The sequence below is a fragment of the Hevea brasiliensis genome, chromosome 10 (assembly GCF_030052815.1).
Source record: "Hevea brasiliensis isolate MT/VB/25A 57/8 chromosome 10, ASM3005281v1, whole genome shotgun sequence".
Classification (NCBI taxonomy): domain Eukaryota; kingdom Viridiplantae; phylum Streptophyta; class Magnoliopsida; order Malpighiales; family Euphorbiaceae; genus Hevea; species Hevea brasiliensis.
Window position 1 is genome coordinate 3599600 of NC_079502.1, and position 20163 is coordinate 3619762.

The 20163-nt window shown below is 31.6% G+C and overlaps 1 protein-coding gene and 1 non-coding gene across 2 annotated transcripts; one reads left to right on the forward strand and one right to left on the reverse strand.

The window, feature by feature from the left end:
- Positions 1-10351: 10351 nt before the first annotated feature.
- On the forward strand, positions 10352-10492 carry LOC131170165 (small nucleolar RNA snoR137). The gene has a single exon (XR_009141102.1). It is a non-coding gene; the product is annotated as a small nucleolar RNA snoR137 (small nucleolar RNA).
- Positions 10493-10729: 237 nt separating this feature from the next.
- Positions 10730-19685, reverse strand: LOC110652808 (protein SIEVE ELEMENT OCCLUSION C). Its single transcript, XM_058128778.1, is given in 15 exon segments — positions 10730-10971; positions 10974-11297; positions 11300-11491; positions 11599-11662; positions 11664-12043; positions 12046-12091; positions 15821-15948; positions 16039-16113; positions 16116-16150; positions 18599-18799; positions 18835-18870; positions 18872-18910; positions 18912-19069; positions 19142-19261; positions 19467-19685. Coding segments are annotated over 15 exon segments (2088 nt in total). The 3' UTR covers positions 10730-10900.
- Positions 19686-20163: the final 478 nt, after the last annotated feature.

The following is a 20163-nucleotide window of genomic DNA, read 5'->3' on the forward strand; positions in this document are numbered from 1 at the left end:
GGGATTTGGATAGGCAAACCAAGATTGAAGGAAATACAAGTTTGAAGGAAGTTGATTCTGATTTCCTTTAATTTCTCTTTCAGGCAAACTAAAGAGTGTTTTAAAGGAAACTAAATCACATTCTCATGTGATATTTAATTATCCAAAACCCTTTAAGCACTTTAATCAACTTGAAATTCCTCTTAACCCACTAGTTTTATTTCTAACACTAGGTGATTAAGTTCATTATCTTGATTATCTATCATAGATTTTCACCTTTCGATCCTTCAATCTAATATTAAGAACAAAACCCAAAGAGTACCAATAATGGGTATGTAAATAAGCACACAAGATAAAAATCAAAACTTATATATATTAAAATCTGGCTAAAACTAGTCTAAATCCACAAATAAAACTTAAATCATTACACCCAACTCTGAAATCCTAAGTATCTACTCACTCATACTTGCATTTACAAGTAGTAAATATAAAATAAAGTAAGAAAACATGAAAATAAGACTAAAAATAAAAGAACCTAGAAAAGAGAATCCAAATCTCTGAAAATGGAAGCTGAAAAACATCACTCTGTAGGTGTCCTTCCTCCAGAAAAATGGCATAATTCCTTCTTTCCTTCCTCTTTTGATTTTTCTCTCTCTTTCTCCCTATGGTAAAAAATGAGAATATGATGCTTATATATCCCTTCAAACTTTGCCCTAAAAATAGTCTCTAAAGGGATAAAGATAAAAGGTGTAAAAGGTGTGAAAAGAGAAAATTTTTCCATGTCAGCAAATCTGCTAGCACCATATCACATGCCTCATATTGATTTAAGTTATTTTCCACATGCCTCATGTTAATTCAAAGGAGGAGCCTTTAGATTCTGCATGACTAGCTACACAGAGCATGTTGAAGACCCTGAAACTTTCGGCATGTTTTGTTCCAAAATCTCTGTTTACACGACCCAATGTTGAATCTACATGCCTCATGTGGATTCCTGCTGGCTGACTCATATCTTTACATGACCTTCAACACGGGGCATGTTAAACCCTTTGAAAATCTCGGCTGGTCTTCTTCCTTAGATAAATTTTCTTCATTTTCTACACTACTTTAAGCTTCCAAATCACTTTGAATTTTTTCTATATGGACCTTTTTGCCTTTAAACCTTATTAAAACCTATCAAAAATATTAAAATTTCAAAAATCAAAATAATAAAACTAAAATTAATAAATTAACTAAAATAAGTACTAAAAGCATAAAATTACTAAACTAAAAAGGGCAAAATAGATGCAAAACTACTCTAAAATACTTATATAAAATTGGTTTATCAATTATTATAAGTGAATAGGTTGCAAGGGATGGAAAAGATGCTGCATATATTGTCTGTGATGATAGACAGAACTGTGTTTATAAGTTTGGAGAAATTTTGAACAGCCTTCTTGTAATAAAATGAAGAAATGATAATGGAGTTATATGATTCATTCTCCACTAAAAAGCAGAGAGCACCAAGATCTCCATTCTCGGGATGGTATTGGCCTCAAACACATACCTATTGTCCTCCACTAGACAAATCAAAGAACCCGATATTTATTTTCTTCCATAAGCAAAACGCATACCTTCATGAAATTCCAATTTATACATAATGATAAACATAGAGTAAAATAGAGAGAGATAATGGTGCCAAAGCCTTTTTTTTATTCAAAGTTGTTTCCCACATATAATGGTACTAGTTCAAATATTTATTGTTCATTTGGTATACATTTCACAACTCAAATATGCGTGTACCTCACTTTCAGGGTCATATATATATAGAGAGAGAGAGTGTGTTGAGGTGTGAGATAGAAAGAAAAATAGTTCATGTAACACCCCTATATGCATAGCCTGGTATATTTCACTATTTCGGTGACCGGTGTCGGTCCGGACAATTAAGGGAATTAGAACCACATCTAAGACACCTAGATAAGCCCTGATGCAAACAATCGGTGATTACTAGATAGTTAAGTATAAATAAGAAAACAAAACATAAAAGGTTAAATGAGCCGAGAGTCACAGTGATGGGTGATCTTCCCGGGAAGTGATTGTGAGGTCAGTTTTAACCCGAATTTTGAATCGAAAAATGTGACGCCGCGATCCTATGGACTACTGCGAACACAGTGGAAAAGAGAAAAATCACATAAAAGAATTGTTAAACAGGTCAAATAATTAGGTCAGGAATCCGGAAGAAATCTTGAATTACTTACAAACCGAATCAGACCGACGAGGGACAAATTGGTCAATTCACCCCTAGAGCTTACTCCTGACCTAACTGTCCAATAAAATCAAAAAAATGAAAATTTCGGAATCGAGAATTAAATTAAATAACTATGGAAAAAATTAAAGAAAAAGAAAAAGGGAAAAGAAATGGATTATTACATCATTAGGTGACATCATGAATGATGTCAAAATTAAAATTATTTTACCCAAATTTTTTACTAAGTCAATTATGGCATAAATGGAGAAAAAAACAAAATTAAAAAGACAAAATTTTTTTCTTCTTCTTCTCCAAATTTCCGTAGCTCTCTCTCTCCCATTTGTTCTCTCACCAAAAACCTCTATTAAAGCATGAAATCAAGCTCTTAAACCCCTAAATTACCCATAAATTCCCCAAATCTCTTTGATTAAAGCTTGTTATCTTCACTTGAGAAGAAGATTGAGGAAGGAAAGAAAGAAAGAAAAAGGAAGAAATTGAAGAAATAGAGATCAAACAAAGGTTAGTACTTAAACTTAACATCTTTTGTTAAATTTTCATGTTCTTAGTTAAGTTAACCTAGAATTGAACTTAAATTCAAACAAAAACTATCATGGAAGGACCAAATAGAAATTTTTGCCAGCTATAGGGGGGACTTGATTTGCAAGATTTTGATGAACTTGAATGGTTAATTAGGTTGAATTAAGCATGTAGATAATGAATATACACTTTAATTTCATTAGATTTCAAAATTTTGTAATTAGGGTTCTTAACCTCTTGAAAATTGGGAGGAAATTTTGAAAAATGGTCAATTGGTGCAAATGACCCTAATTGAAGTGAGAAATGGTCAATTGGGACCATTTGTGGCATGTTTGAATTGGTAGAAACCAAGTGCAATTTGGATTGGTTAGAGCCATTATTCTGGCAGCTTGACCAAGGTCCCTTTCAGAGATTAAAACTGAAAATTTACCAACCCAATTGGTGTGAGGCAAATTGGGAATGAAAATAGACACATAATGACACATTTTTCATTGAGGAATCATGCCTAGAAAATGACATTAGCATAGTGAATAATTAGGTCAAACCCGAGTGTAGTGCACTGCCACTGTACCAAAATAACCAAATAAATAGTGTTTGTTCATTTGACCATAACTTGGGCTATACAAGTCCAAATGACCTGATTTTTGTGGCATTGGAAAGGTATGACATATCACTACAACTTTCATGAAGAACACTAACTCAAATTTTTCCCATAACCCAGTCATTTTGCCACTTAAAATTAGTGGTCCAAAACTGCTAGAACCAAATTAGGTGCCCAGAAATCTGGGTTAGAGCAATCTGGCCAGCTATGTTCAAATTGTCATATCTTGGGCTACAAAACTCCGAATGAAGTGATTCAAAAGGGGGATTAAAGCTAAGACAATAAGGAACAACTTCTATGAAGAATACTTAGCCAAATTCCCACCGCAACATGATCAATGGAACAATGCAATACAGGACATCAAAACTGAAAATTTGAAATTGTGCCTAGAAGACCTAAAAATTAAAGGGGCAACCAAAATCAACAAATTAAGCAACTAAAATGTGGTATGTGGGTGAAATTAAAATTCTCATACCTATTAAGCATAAGAAAGTCAATAATTTGACTTAAATAGTATCATAAATAGTAAACCGAAATGCAAAATTCAAAGAACGTTAAATTAAACATATTTGAGCTAGACATGAGTAATTGTGAATTTCTGATTGAACTTATTATACGTTATGATATTGAAATGCTGTAAAATTATGTGTTTCAATTGAAAAGAATAACGGGAAAGAACCCAAGACATCGAGTCAAGGCCTAGAGGCGACTCACATAAAGTTTGTGCACAATATAAAATTTTTCTGTAAATTCTTTTGACAATTTATTTTGATAAATAAATTGTGATTTATTTTTATTGCAAATTTGTGAATGAAATGAATATTATGCTTTTGACTTAAATTGTTAGAAATTTAATTATATGTGTTTGAATTGTCAATAAATGTTTAGTAAAATGTTAAGATAGTTTTGAAACCACAGTGTCATAACTATATATCTGAATGCCTCACTAGCATGCCTAGTGGAAGGAATTAATTTTGAATTTTGAATTCCCTCTCTGGCTGAAATGTTGAGGTGTGTGCCAATAGAGGAAGAAATTGAATGGGTACCCATAGTTTGAGCTAGCTAGCCTTGAGATTCCTCATAATCCTCCGGCTATTGAGATGAACATTGTGCTGATGGCATGATATAACTGTGTATTTTTATAAAATCTGTTTTGGGACTTCCGAAATGAGACTGTTTTGACTAAAATTATCAATTGTATTTGTATTTGTTTTCATTTTCAGTACCATATTTGAATAAACGTGATTTGATTTATGCATAAGATTTTATGTGTAACACCCCTGATTTTTTATATATTATTATTGGGCTTCGTGTAGGTATCCTCAATTTGAATTTCCTCTGGAAAAGTCTCTGGATCGAGGTTTTGGCTACCCCACCATTGTCGGGCATCGGCAAAGGTAAAACGAACCTTGCTTTTTCGTAATTTTCTAGTGCTTAAATAGGATTAAAAATCCATAAAATATTCGTGGTAGCTTAGAAAATTATGATTCTTTTGCAATAGTTTAGTAATATTGCCAAAGTTTTAGAATTTTTAGAGCTTATTTGTTTTTGCAAAAATGGTCAATTATAAGGACTAAATTGAAATATTACATCTTGTGATGGATGATTGATTTGATGGGGTGTGATATGATTGAGTTGTGGATATATGGATTGTAAATATAGAAGTGTGTTTTGAGCCATTTTTTGGGTAGGTCCTAGGTATAGGGAGATGGATTTCGACTTAGACGTATTGGTCTTTTTCTTTGTTTGTATTGAGTTAAATTTATTAAATGATTGTAATAAAATTGTCCCTTCTTCGAGTAAAATATTAATTTTAATTGTAATTTCGATATTATTATATGTTATGCCCATGCATCACTTATATGCATATATTATATAGTTAAACTCTAGGCACGACTTATGTTGCATTCATATAACGTGCCATGAATGTTGTTGTGGTAATTTGGAGCAGCGTGCGTTGGTGTGCGTGTGATGTGGTGTGGACTATTAGTCACGGCTGAGTTCTTCGGGACCCGATCCTTCGAGGGGTAGTCACGGCTTGAGTTCTTATTTGGGACCCTCGATTTGGTTATTAAGTGGAAGTGAGTTCTTGTTGGATTTAAGAGAGTCGATAGGGATCACCCCATATATTATGATTGATGATACAGGTGCGTGAGTGCTCCAAATTACCTTTTGATGTTATGATGTGAAAATGTTGTTGATGTTGCATTTCACTCTACAGGTGCATTAGTTTTAGATAGTTATAGAGATTATGGTTAAAATTGATATTTTACTCGCTCACTCTGTTCAAAAATTTGGAGGATATTTTTGAGGTTAACTCGCTTTCTCCGTCGATTACTAATGTTTGTATAAGTTAAATCTTAGAATTTCATGTGTTAGAAATATTTATTTGATTTGGTAACCTAAATTATTATTTTGGACTGTAAACTTAATATTCTATGAATGTTTGATGTATTGGATGAGGAGTGAGCTCCCATTTATTTTATCTTTGATGAGTATGTGGAGGGTGAGCTGAGCTCCCCAATTGAGTATTTATTGTGTTTACAGGTCGGGTGAGTCGAAAACTCCCCGTTGGAAAGTCCATTTTATGGCCGGACTCTATCCGTTTGGTTTCTTGAATTTGGGCCCAAATGGGCCTTAGAGTTGGGTTAATGAACAGTTAGGCTTACTACGGGCCTCGGGGGCTTTATAGGTTGGGTCGTGACATTATGTTAGTATGTTGTGCACCACTGAGTCATAGTGCTCAGCGATGGCTGTTTATTGCTGTCGCAGATAGAGAGACTAGTAGAGCAGCAGAGTGAGCTGCTGAGGATTTCAGAGCTACCTCTGGACCTTTTGTTGGGTATAATTTTATACTCTGATTGTACATGTTTATTTTGATGTAATTGACTGTATGTACATTTGTAAATTGGTCATGAGCAGTTGTACAGATTTTGTAATAATGTTATTTTGGATTTTCTGATGTAATTTAGACTGATGAATGTAAATTAATGTTTCTTGAATGGAATGTGAATGAAAACTATTTAGTATTATTTCTGAAATATTTGAGTTAGAAATTGATTTAAATTGTGGAGGTTGGGGAAAATTATATTGACTTGAGTTTTAATGGTGGTTGAGATTGGTTGAAGTGTTATATTGGAAGTGTTTTCTACAGGTAAAAATTTTTTGTTTTTCTTAATTATAACCGGTACTCTACTGAAATTTTTCAAAAATTATGGAAAAATAAAAGTGGACAAAAATTTTACATAACTTTTAAACTTTAATTAAATATTTTTAATGCCTGCTAGAAATGCTCACCACTTTCAAAAAATAAGAAAATTATTTTAAAATCCTTTGTAGTGTATTTGTTAGATAATTGGTAGACGGAGTCAGTAATTCATTAGGTATACTACGGGATCATGTTATACCTTACAGAGGGATAAAGTGTGACAATTCAAGTATCTATTATGTAAAAATGTAATTCAAGTGTCCATATATATATATTTAGCCTTTTATTTTTATGAAATTATGCAATATTGCATTTAATGTTTTGTGTTATTGATTGATTGATGGTTGTAACAAGGCTTGAATGAAGAAGTTAGGACTTATTTCTCAATTGATTGCATAATTGATTTTTAGAAAAAATACTGCATATTACATTTGGACTAGGCAATCCAAATAAGGACCTTGGAAATAGTATGTTTGATCGGTTTAATTCACAATCAAATGAGGTGAATTAAGTGCAAGTAATTTCAGTACTTTATACATTTAGATTATTAGTTACTCGAATAGAGATCTTTAGTTTTGATGAATATTTAATTTGAAAATAACAATTGATCATATTGAATCTTACCATCTTATGAAACAAAACTTGTATTTGATTTTTATATATAGAAGAAGGAGAGATCTTTGCCCTAACATTTTTTCATAATAACAAGTTTCTTTCATTGATTTATTTGTTGCTTTTATTTTTATTATTATTTTTTTAATTTTACTAAATTTAATATTCAATTTTTCAAATAATATTAAAGTAGTGTTAATTTAATTATAAATAACAAATTTGATTCTTGTACTGTTAATTATATTACAAATAATAATTTAATTTCACTAAACAATTTTGATACTCTTTTTCATCATTATATTACTTCAACACTACTAATACACTTGCTAGTGTTAATTACATCTTGTCACTTGCCTAAAAATGTAATTAAAATGATTCATGCCTTATTATTGGACCAATATATATATATAATTAAAGAAAAAAAGGTTACCTTTCACTTAGCTCTTCTCCCAGTTTCAATTAGACTTATGAGCTGCTGCAACTTATGGCCTTTCAATTGTACTAATTAATTTGTTGATTTTTTAGAATCAAACATGTTGTCAAAATATGGTGGATGTTAATACTTCAACTTAACTTTGGTTTTGATATTTGAACTGTTGTTTAATTTAGTTTGTATTGCTATTTAAATGATTTTAATTTATGAGAAAATTATTATTTAATTTTTTTATTTTAATAAAATTAATTATTTATTTTAAAAAATATACTATTTAATTTTTATATTTTACTTTTGTTAAACTCTTTAATCCTTCCATTAAATTTTCTATTAGTCATCAGTTAAATTACTATTTAATTTTTCTATTTAATAAAATTAATTAATTGATCCTTCTGTTTTGAAACATTTTAAAAAACACATCCTTTACAGAAAATTAAAATTTTCTATATATAGACTAAATTTGAATTTATTTTTTTAAAATTATTCAAGTATTTTCATTTAATTTCTTAAATATTATTTTTGTAATTTTTCTATTGAAAAATAATTTTCCTAGATTATCGTCTTAATTAGTTAGAAATTTGAGGAAACTAACTAACCTTTACACGCAGACAACTTGTATCATTTTTATCAAAAGATGAAAATAGAGAGAAAATAAGAAGAGAAGAATGTGAGTGTAAATGGAAAAAAAAAATATAGGAAGAGAAAAATATGGGAGGGTAAAAGAGAAATAATGGCAAAAAGATTTGGACAATTTGGATATAAAAGAAAAAATAACTGAAAGCATTAAAGAGTTAATAGAATCAAATTATAAGTAATAATTAATATATTTTTTAAAATATAAAATTAAGTAATTAATTTTAATAAAATAGAATGAATAAATAATAATTTGATTAGTATTATTAAAATTTATTAACTAATAGAAAAATTAATAAAAGAATCAAATAATTTAATAAACTTAAAATAAATTATTAAATATTGTAATTTTTAAAATAAATTAAATAATCAACTTCATTAAAATTCAAAGATTAAATAATAATTTTCTCCAATTTTATTTTGAATGATGTGAACATTAGTTACCTCATAAGTTATTTTAAATTAATAATATTTAATTAAAATTTTTATGATTTACTTGTTGAATTATTAACTTGGTGATTGAATTTGTGACCTATTCATTTAGTTTTTTTGCCGGATGGGTCAGGTTTAATAGCAGTGGGTATACTACTTGATTTTGAGCAACGGTTCGATTCCATTACATTTTGGGCACTGTAGATCTAATCCGAATGTTAAACCGGGCCACCTCTATGCACATAGTAAGCCCGACATCAAATTATTGGGCTTATATGAAAGAAGGGCATTAATGTCAAATTGAAAATTGCATTTCCGTTATTTTCCGCAAAAAATAGGATGAGCGAAATTCAATTTTAAAAAAAAATGATTGAGATGATTTAATTTAGAAATTTTATTTGATTATTTTAAAAATCTTTTTTAATTCGGTTTTAAATATTTAAAAAAATTATTTATTTAATTTAATTTAATTTAAAAAAAATTTTGGTAAAACCAAAATGAATTGAAATAAATTTAAATTAAAGATAAAATAAGTATATGTGTATTGTTTGGATCAGTAATTAATAATTTTTTCTAGCATTTGTAGGACCTTATTTAAAAAAACTTTGTAAATTTTTAATAATTACTCTTAAAAATAAATAAATTATTATCAATTTAGTTAGTTCATTTAAATACTTAATAATTACTTCTAAAGTCAAATAAAATTTTATCAATTTAATTGATTTATTTTAAATATTTGATAATTAGTAGTAGAGTTAAATAAATTATTATTAATTTAATTGATCTATTTAAATATCTAATAAATATTTTTAGAGTTAAAATATTAAAAATTTGAATCAAATAAGCTTAATTTTTATCACTGAAACTTTATAAAAGTGAATTTTTAACTTGAGACTTAAATAAATTAATTAAATTAATAAAAATTTATTAATCCTAAAAATAATCACCATGAATTAAAAAGGATAAATTAAATTCATAAAATTTAAAAGGTTTAACTAAATTAACAACAATTTATTTAAGTTAAAAGGGTTTGTATTTTTTTTTAACGATAAAATCATAACCGTCCATCTTTAACAAATGATCTCAACCATCCATGGTATATACTCCCATCACAAACCCTAGCTTCTCCCCTTATATTCTGCTCTGCTGCCGCCACACCAGATCTTCAAATGCCCGCCCAATCTTCTCCATTTATTCTCCTCTACTGCTCCGCCCTAGGTTCCCAAATATTCATCTCTTCTTCTTCTTTGCTGCCGAGTGGGTAGCCATTTTTAGGCAAGCTCTGGCTCCCGTATGGAACTGGAGCGTTCCAAACCAGTCCTTTCTTCTCATCTGCCTCGCCGCCGCCCTACCTAACCAATACCCCAGCTCTGAATTCTGTGTTGAACAATTCTTTTTTTTGTTTGTTATTATCAATTTCTAATTTTTGTTGTATTTTTTTGAGTCTTTTGAGATCAATTTACACTGTTTGTGTTTTGATTTTATCGCTTTCGATAGGCGTTGCGTTCTTCAATGGCTTTGCTAATCCAGAAGTACGCGTCAACGGAAGCGTAAATAAATTTCAATTCCATCTTATCTGAGTATGTAATTTAGTACATTATAGCTGCTGCGTTTTGTTTAATAAAGCGTAGCGATTGTTGGGATTGTGCCAATTTTTTTGGTTGAAATTATGTTGTGATTGAATGATTTGTTGTTGCTTCATACTGGTGAACTCTTCCTATTGAAGTGGAAGATGTTCATGTTTCCGAAGCATAGATTGATCTCCAGTATTAAACAGCACAGTGTATTCCTTTCTATGTATTTTCACTGTGTTACCTGTCTCCTGGTACATTTTCTTGCATTCCCAGTTTTGAATGTTTTTTTCTTCTTTTTAATTGAGTTGATTGGGATTCAAATTTGTTACCTCTCCTGCGTGCTGTGTGCATGTTGTGCATATCTCAAACACTGAATCCCAAACTCCCAGCAGGAGCCAACATATAGCAAGGCAGTGGATTCAGAGCTTCAAGTGGAGTTCACTCCTCAATAATCAAGTTAAAAGATGAAAAATAACAGAATAGAAAGGAAGACGAACTAATAATTTAGCTTAATCAAAAAAACTTGATATGCAGGGAGACACAGCGGGTTTTACCAATGCTTATAACCATCACTAGTTTGTTTATGATTGCTCAGCAATTAGTAAATCATCTGAAAACGACATTCAAATTAAGGCAACATAGTAGACGTTTCCTAATTGATCTCATTTCATTCATATACAACATACTTCTCCATTGGACGCTTACCCTTGCTGCACACTACAATTTCTTCAACTGATAATTATAAGGAACAATATTAGAATTGTTGCAAGGCCCTGGGAGAGGAGCTGCTTCTTCAAGGGCACTTCTGAGAGCACCCAAAAATCCTAACTTTATGACATTTTCTTCCCATCCTGAAAACTTATTCAAGCATTCCATTGTCTTTGTTCCTTGAAGCTTTACAATATCTGTTGTATTTCCTTTCCCTATTACTGCCCATCCCTCATCAGTACTATCTAGCAGAGCAGACACTGCTTCCTGAATATGATCTGAGCTGATTGATTGTTGTGGCCGAAATATTGATCTTCTCATACTCTCCTACCGAAGCCAAAAGAAATGCATTTCGTGAAAGAGAACAAACTACTGTGCATTTCTTCATTGATTGTAGCTAAAATGTGTCTCACACGTTCACTCAGATGCCTACTGCCAACATAAACCATTTCAATCTGTACACCAACACTTCTAATTTCTTTCATTTTAGCATTGAATTCTCTGATCCAGTCTGGGTTGTCACTTCCATAAATGCAAATGTTTCTGCCTTCTACTTGAAACCAATCAAAAGTAACAAGTACAAGACCTGTAATTAAATGCTTTAGAGCAAGGTAAAATTATTGCTTAATATGCAACAATGAAATATGCTTAATTAGCATCATACCCATCTAGTTAAAAGGGGATCAATTTCATCAACCAAAAGTTGCAGAGTCCAACTCTCTTTCTTCCCAGAGCTGTTTTTCTCTTGACGATGAGAATGAAAATGCTTTGGCACCCCAGATCAGTATCATATCAATTGCATTTGAATTTGTAACCATTCCTTGTGAATTCAACACCACCATAAGAGGGTCATCTTTAAAGTTCCATAATTGTTTTATGTAGTTCACCACTGCAGAGTTGAGTGACCAAGGTCGCCGGATTGAGTACCATGGCAATGAGTTCGATAAAAGGTTGAATCTTTCTGCTTCATCGTAGGACCATTTATCAGAAAATGAAATTGGAACCAATACAAGTTCATAACTTTCCTCTACTTTATTGTAGGGAGGATGATCATATGTTTGATGAACCAGCAGAAATAATCCCTCTAGTGGAAGGAGCTCTTTGAGACCAAAAGTACAACTACCTTGTCTTTCAGTTGAGACACACCTAGCTGTCAGCAAACCAAATGAATGGTAAAGGGCCCTTAATGCAGACATAGTAATGTTCAGTTGAAGGACAAGTAGGATATCAAATTCAGGAAAACTTTCTTCCTTTTCCTCAATTTTCACTTCAAGAAATTAATTTTGTTGTATTTAGACAATACACCTTGATTAGCCAAAAGCATAACTGTAACACCCTTATATGCATAGCCTGGTATATTTCACTGTTCCGGTGATCGGTGTCGATGCGGACAATTAAGAGTATTAGAACCACATCTAAGACACCTAGATAAGCCCTGAATATAAATAATTAGTAATTGTTAGATAGTTAAGTATAAATAAGAAAAACAGAACATAAAAGGTTAAATGAGCCGGGAGTCACAGCAATGGGTGACCTTACCAGGAAGTGACTGCGAAGGCCATCGTAACCTTAATTCTGAACCGAAAAAATGTGACGCCGCGGTCCTAAGGACTATTGCGAACCTAGTGGAAAAGAGAAAATCACAATAAAGAGTTGATAAGTTGGTCAAATAATTAGGTCAGGATTCCGGAAGAAATATCAAATTATTTGCAAACCGGATCAAACCGATTAATGACAATTTGGTCAATTCACCCCTAGAGGTGACTTCTGACCTAACTGTCCAATAAAATCGGAGAAATGAAAATTTCGGAATATAGAATTAAATTAAAGAAGAATGGAAAAATAAAGTAAAAAGAAAAAAGAAAAGAAAATGAATAATGACATCATCCAAATTACATCACCCATGACATCAAAAATGAAATTTAATTAATTAAAAATGACTAAGTCAAATAAAAGGAATAAAAAACAAAATTGAAAAACAAATTTCTCATTTTCTTCATCCCCATGGTTGGCACCCATTCTCATTCTCTCTCTCTTGTTATTTTTTTCTTCCATTAAAGCTTGATTTCAAGCTTTCTAAACCCCTAAATAAACCATAAATCCCCCAAATTTTCTACTTAAACCTTGTTATAGCAACTAGAAAGAAAATTGAGGGAGAAAAAGAAATGAGAAAGTGAAAGAATTGGTGGATTGTAAATCAAAGAATTGAGGTTAGTGTTCTTTCTTCATTCTCTCTTCGAATTTATTTTAAGTAGTTAAGTTACACTTGGAATTAACAAATAATTGAAACAAATCAAGTGTGTGAGATTCTTGTGAATTTCGGCCAGCATATAGGAGGATAGAAATTGCTTGAATTTGATGGAATTAAAGTGTTAGAGAAGTTGAATTAAGTGTATAAATGTTGATTATGTACTTTAATTTCATTAATTGAATGAATTGTGTAAATTAGAGTTATTGAGTTCTTGAAATTGGGGGAAAAATTAGAAAAAATGGTTAAATGATGCAAATGACCTTAATTGAGGTTAGAAATGGTCAATTGAGACCATTTGTGATGTGTTGGAATTGGTAGAATTGAATTGCAATTCGGATTGGTTAGGGTTTCTATTCTGGTAGCTTGACCTAGGTCCTTTTGAGGGACCAAAACTGAAATTTTACCAACCCAATTGGTGTGAGGCCAATTGAGAATGAAAATAGACACATAATGACACATTTTTCATTCAGAAACCATGCCCAGAAAATGACATTAACATAGTGAACAATTAGGTCAAATCCGAATAATGTGCACTGCCACTATACAAAAATGACCAAATAAACAGTGTTTGTTCATTTGGCCATAACTTGGTTTAGGCAGGTCCAAATGACCTGATTTTTGTGGCATTGGAAAGGTATGACATAGCACTACATCTTTTGTGAAGAAAACCAACCCAAATTCTGCTAATAACCAAGTGAAATTGTCATCCAAAGTTAGTGGTCTAAAACTCTCAGAACTAATTAGGTGCCCAGAAAATCTGGATTAAACCTATCCGGCTAGCCTTATTCAAATGGCCATATCTTGGACTACAAAATTCCAAATGGAGTGATTCAAAAAGGAAATTAAAGATAAGACAATAAGGAACAACTTTAATGAAGGACACTTAGCCAAGTTTTCACAGTAACCAGGCCAATGGAATAGTGCAATATAAGGTACAAAAACTGAAAATTTGAAATTGTCAATAGGAGACCTAAAAATTGCAGGGGCAACCAAAACCAACAAATTAGGCACCCAAAATGTGGTATGTGGGTGTAATTAGAATTCACATACCTATTAAATATGAGAAAGTCAACATTTTGACTTGAATAGTGTCATAAATAGTAACCCCTGAAATGCAAATTTTTAAGAACATGATTTTAAGCATATTAATATTAGAATTAAGTAGACATAAATTTATTTATTGGATTTATTATAAGTTGTGATACTGAAACACTGCAAATTATATATTTCAGTTGAGAAGAATACGGAGAAAGGAAAGGAAACATCGAGTCAAGGCCTAGAGGTGACTCGCACAAAGTTTGTGCACAACATAGAATTTTTCTATAAATTTTCTTTGGCAAATTGTTTTGAATGAATAAATTGTGACTTATTTGTATTAAAAATTATGATTTAATGGAATAATATACTTTTGACTTAAATTGTTAGAAAATTTAGTGGTATGTGATGAATTGTAAATAAATGTTTAGAAAATTGTTAAGATAGTTTTGAAACCACAATGTTATGACCATATATCTGAATGCCTCACTAGCATGACTAATGAGAGGAAATAGTTTTGAATTTCCTCTCTGGCTGAAGTGTTGAGGTGTGTGCTAGTAGAGAAAGAAATTTGAATGGGTACCCATAGTTTGAGCTAGCTAGCCTTGATATGCCTCATAAGCCTCTGGCTATTGAGATGAACACTATATTGATGGCATGATATGACTGTGTGTTTTTATAAAGTTTGTTTTGTGCCTTCTGAAACAAAAATGCTTTGATGAAAATTTAAAATTGTGTTTTGTATCTATTTACTGACTTCATCATTATAATTGGATATTTGTGATTTAATTATGCATAAAGGAGTATTTTTAGTATGTTGTGCACCACTGAGTTATTGTACTCAGCGATGACTTTTTATTGCTATCGCAGGTAGAGAGACTAGTAAATCAGCCAAGTGAGCTGCTGAGGATCATAGTACTACCTTTGGATCTTTTATCGAGTATTACATTATACCCTTATTGTATATATTTATTTTGATATAAATGACTGTATGTACATTGTAAATTGATCTTGAGTAGTTTGTACAGAAACTGTAATAATATTATTTTTGAATTTTCTGCTGTAAATTTATATTGATGAATGTAAATTAATTTTTTTTAATGGAATATGAATAAAATTATTTAGTATTATTTTTGAAGATATTTGAGTTGAAAATTGACTTGAATTGTGGAGTTTGAGAAAAATTGTGATGAATTGAGCTATGATGGTGATTGATTTTAGTGAAGTGCATAAATTGGAAGTGTTTTATACAGGTGAAAATTTTTTTATTTTTCTCAATTACAGTCGGCACTCTGCCGAAATTATTTCAAAATTTGTGAAAAAATAAAAGTGGACAAAAATTTTACATAACTTTTAAACTTCAATTAAATGTTTTTAATGCCTGCTAGAAATGCTCACCACTTTCAAAAAGTAAGAAAATTGTTTTAAAATCCCTTGTAGTGTATTTAATGGGTTATCGGTAGACGGAGTCGGTAATTCATTAGGTATACTACAGGATTATGTTATGCCCTACAGAGGGGTAAGGTGTGACAATAACAGGCATATGGATGTGGGATTGTTAGATGAATATACTATAAATAAAAGAGTAAAGACCTTTTCTTGTGTAGAAGAATTCTTAAGTGGTAATTCATCTTTCAGACACAATAACATGCCAAGGACCTCTTGGTTGTCAGCATGGACCTCCTGCAAAAGGTTTAACAACTTCTGATATAATTTTGACTTTGCAAGTTATGCAAAAGATGGGGTGTTAAAATACTACAGGCTATGCTACATTTACAAACAGAACAACCCTGAAGAATCAGAACAATAACCTATTTGATGATGACACGAATCAACTTGCCTACTGAAGCAACTGTACATGCCACTCAACCTATATACCAGACTTAGAGTTGCCATAATGCAAGTACTGCTAGATTTGAAGTTTTGAAGAGAAAATGTATTGATTATTAACAGCTATCTGTCAAAAAGTTTCATAGAGGTTTAATTAATTTAACTCAACTCAATTAAGCTTTTATCCCAAAAATTTATTGGGTTTGGCTATATGAATTCTCTTTCTCTACTCTAAACGATTTTGAGTTAAATCCTCGAAAATGTGTAATGCTTCTAAGTTATGTTATACTACTCTCCTCTAAATTAGTTTAGATCTACCCCTTTTTTTTTCTTTCTATCCTTTAAACCCAATGTGCTCTACTTGTCTAACTGGAGCCTCCGTATATCGACGCTTCACATGACCAAACCGCCTCAATCTCCCTTCTCTCAACTTATTCTTAATTGGCACCGCTCCTACATTTTCTCTAATACTCTCATAACAGACTTTATCTAGTCTAGTATGGCTACTTGTCGACCTTAATATTCTCATATCTGTAACTCTCATCTTAGACACATACGGCTCTTTCATTGCCCAACACTCATTATTATATAACATGGCCTGTCGTATGGCTATATGATAAAATTTTCCTTTCAACTTATTGGGAATCTTGCGATCATATAAAACTTCTGTGGCACATTTCCACTTCAACCATCCAACTTTAATCCTATGATTAACATCCTCCTCACATCCCCCATCTACTTGAAGGATTGAGCCGAGATATTTAAAGTGATTACTTTGGGGTAATATCACTCCCACTAAACTAACTCCTTCCCTATCATCAGTTCGGCCTTCACTGAACAAGCAATACATGCATTCTATTTTTGTTCAACTTAACTTAAAGCCCTTTAATTCCAGAATACTTCTCCAAAGCTCTAGTTTTCTATTGACTCCTTCTCGCGTCTCATTTATCAGAATTATATCATCTGCAAATATCATGCACCAAGGGATACTCTCTTGTATATGTTTTGTCAATTCATCTAGAACTAATGCAAAAGGATAAGGGCTCACAGCTGAACCTTGGTGTAATACAACTGATATAGGAAAATCTCTTGTGTCCCCTTCCACTGTGCACACAATAGTAGTTACTCCTTCATACATATCTTTTAATACTTGTATGTATCTAATAGATGCTCTCTTTTGTTCTAACACTCTCCATGAGATATCTCTTAGAATACTATCATAAGCCTTCTCTAAATCTATAAAAGCGCTATGTAGATCTTTTTTCACATCTCTGTATTTCTCCATCAAACTTTTAATGAGAAAGATCGCTTCTATAGTTGAACGACCGGACATGAAGCTAAATTGATTGGGAGAGATAGAAGTGTCATGACGTAATCGATGTTCCACAACTCTCTCCTACAACTTTATAGTATGGCTCATGAGTTTAATTCTCCTATAGTTTGAGCAATTTTGTATGCCTCATTTATTTTTAAAAATAGGAACTAAAATACTCTTCCTCCATTCAACAGGTATTTTCTTTGAGTTTAGAATCTTATTAAACAATTTAGTTAACCATGCCACTCCCACATCTCCCAAATACTTCTACGCTTCAATTGGTACTCCATCGATTCTGCAGACTTTATCCACTTTCATTCTCTTAGGTGCTTCCTTTATTTCTAAAGATCTAATACTTTTAGTGTAATTCACATTCTTTTCTATTACTCTATATTCTATATTCACGCTGTTACCACTTTGACTATTATTAAAGAGATCATCAAAATAATTTCTCCATCTTTCTTTAATGCTCTCATCTTTCACCAACATTTTTGAGTTTAGAATCTTATTAAACAATTTAGTTAACCATGCCACTCCCACATCTCCCAAATACTTCTACGCTTCAATTGGTACTCCATCGATTCTGCAGACTTTATCCATTTTCATTCTCTTAGGTGCTTCCTTTATTTCTAAAGATCTAATACTTTTAGTGTAATTCACATTCTTTTCTATTACTTTATATTCTATATTCACGCTGTTACCACTTTGACTATTATTAAAGAGATCATCAAAATAATTTCTCCATCTTTCTTTAATGCTCTCATCTTTCACCAACATTTTTCCTTCTTTATCCTTAATGCACCTAACTTGATTGAGATCTTGACATTTCTTTTCTTTCCTCCTTGTTAATTTATAAATATATTTCTCTCTTTCTTTAGTTCTAAGTTTTTCATATAACTTTTAAAGGTCTGCGCTCTTACTTAACTAATCACCTTTTTTGGCTCTTTCTTTGCTATCTTGTACTGTTTATAAGTCTTATTATTATCAAACTTAGGTAATTTCATTATTATCACATGTAGGTCTAATTAATTATAATACAAAATTAAACACTTAAACAAGTTTTCATCTCAAAAAAGAAAAGCAAGAAAGCTATATGAGTTTGGCTAATGCATTCTGCTAGATCTGTTGGTTAGATAAGTAATATGCGTTGAATGTCCAGTATCTTGATAGAAATAATGAATTGAAAAGGTACATATATATATGATGATTGAAGGGAAGGAACATGCACTTGCTTAGGCTTCCTGGCTATCAAGTCTCTGATTTGGGAAGAGCAAGCCAATGTGCTTCTTGTGACCCAGTAAGAAGCTATGTAGATATAAGACTTTGCAATTGCCATTGCTTCATCGTCAAGCTTTACATGACTAAGTGGCAGGTCTTCAAACTTGATAATGCACTTTGTCACATGCACCATTGTCTTGACCAACTTGCTTAATTTGTCAAATGCACCATTGTCTTGACCAACTTGCTTAATGCCTTAAACCTAGGCTTTAACATGCTTATCATTGGGTACCTGTTTAAGCATTGCAATTGATACTGCCAGGGTATAGCTGCATTATCAGCCAAAATTCACCATAGCTTGTTGCAAATGCTGCAAATATTAATGCTACTTTGGCATCCCATCTGTAATTTCCCAGCAAATCGAACAAGACCATAGTCCTCGTGTGCAGATCCCCCTTTCCAGCGTTTTTGAAAAGCATCTGTGATCACAGAAAATACTTAAAATGTTTGTGTACTTGCATGCAGGAGAGTGAAGTTGAATGAAGAATTACCTCATGTGAAATTTTACAGATGATCTGTCTTAGTGATTTTTCTGTTCCAATTACTTCAATGTTGCTTATATCATTCTCTGCAATGGCATCAATATGGAAGTTGCTAACCCGAAAATTGAACTTCAAATTCATATTCAAATATGCTTTTCAAATTCATATTCAAGTATGCTTTACTTGTATGAATTAATTAACATAGCTAGTACAACAGATTGCAGCAACCAGATTCTATGGGGCTACTGCAAGCATATAGAATCAATCTATACAAAAACATATGTATAGATATATAAATTCAGAGTAAAAATATATTAGCAATCATGAGAGCTACTTGTACTTCTGATGTAGCAGTGTAACACATAACATTCACCATTGCACAAAGTAGTAGCTCAGAATCTAGGTGACGACCATCAGGATCATGCGTCAGTAGGATTTTCATTATGAGAATATTTTCTTCCCAAGACGCAGGTGAGGAATGCAAAGAAAATGGGCTATATCCAAAGAAGTTCATGCCTAAGTGATCTGTGACTCCAAGGCTAATCATATGCATGGGTTGATAAAATGAGCTTTGTTAGCTTATTGATATATTGATGCTATTTATGGATGGCAATGAGGACAACCCAGTAGTGATTTTGCACAAATGCACATGTACTAGTCTGAAATGAGGGTGAAGCTATGGCTTCCTTTGATTTGCTTGGAGATCACTAAAAGAAGTGGTTCTTAATTAAAGATTTTTGTACTTTGTACCAGGATAAAATTTAATCCTATCCTTTTTTGCACTTTTACTTGATATAACATGGAAGGGAGACTAAAGTGCCTATAATAATGTTTTTCCAGGTAACATATTTTTTCTTTTTTGAAAATATATCTCAAAAATGAAAAGAAATTGTGAAAATTAAACATTGTTAAGAAAATAAGAAAAAACACTTAACAAAGAAAATGAGAATATTTTTTATATGTTCTAAATCCAGAATGAACTTTAAATTTAATTAGTATGATTAGATATCAAGAATTTCAATTGAATTGGG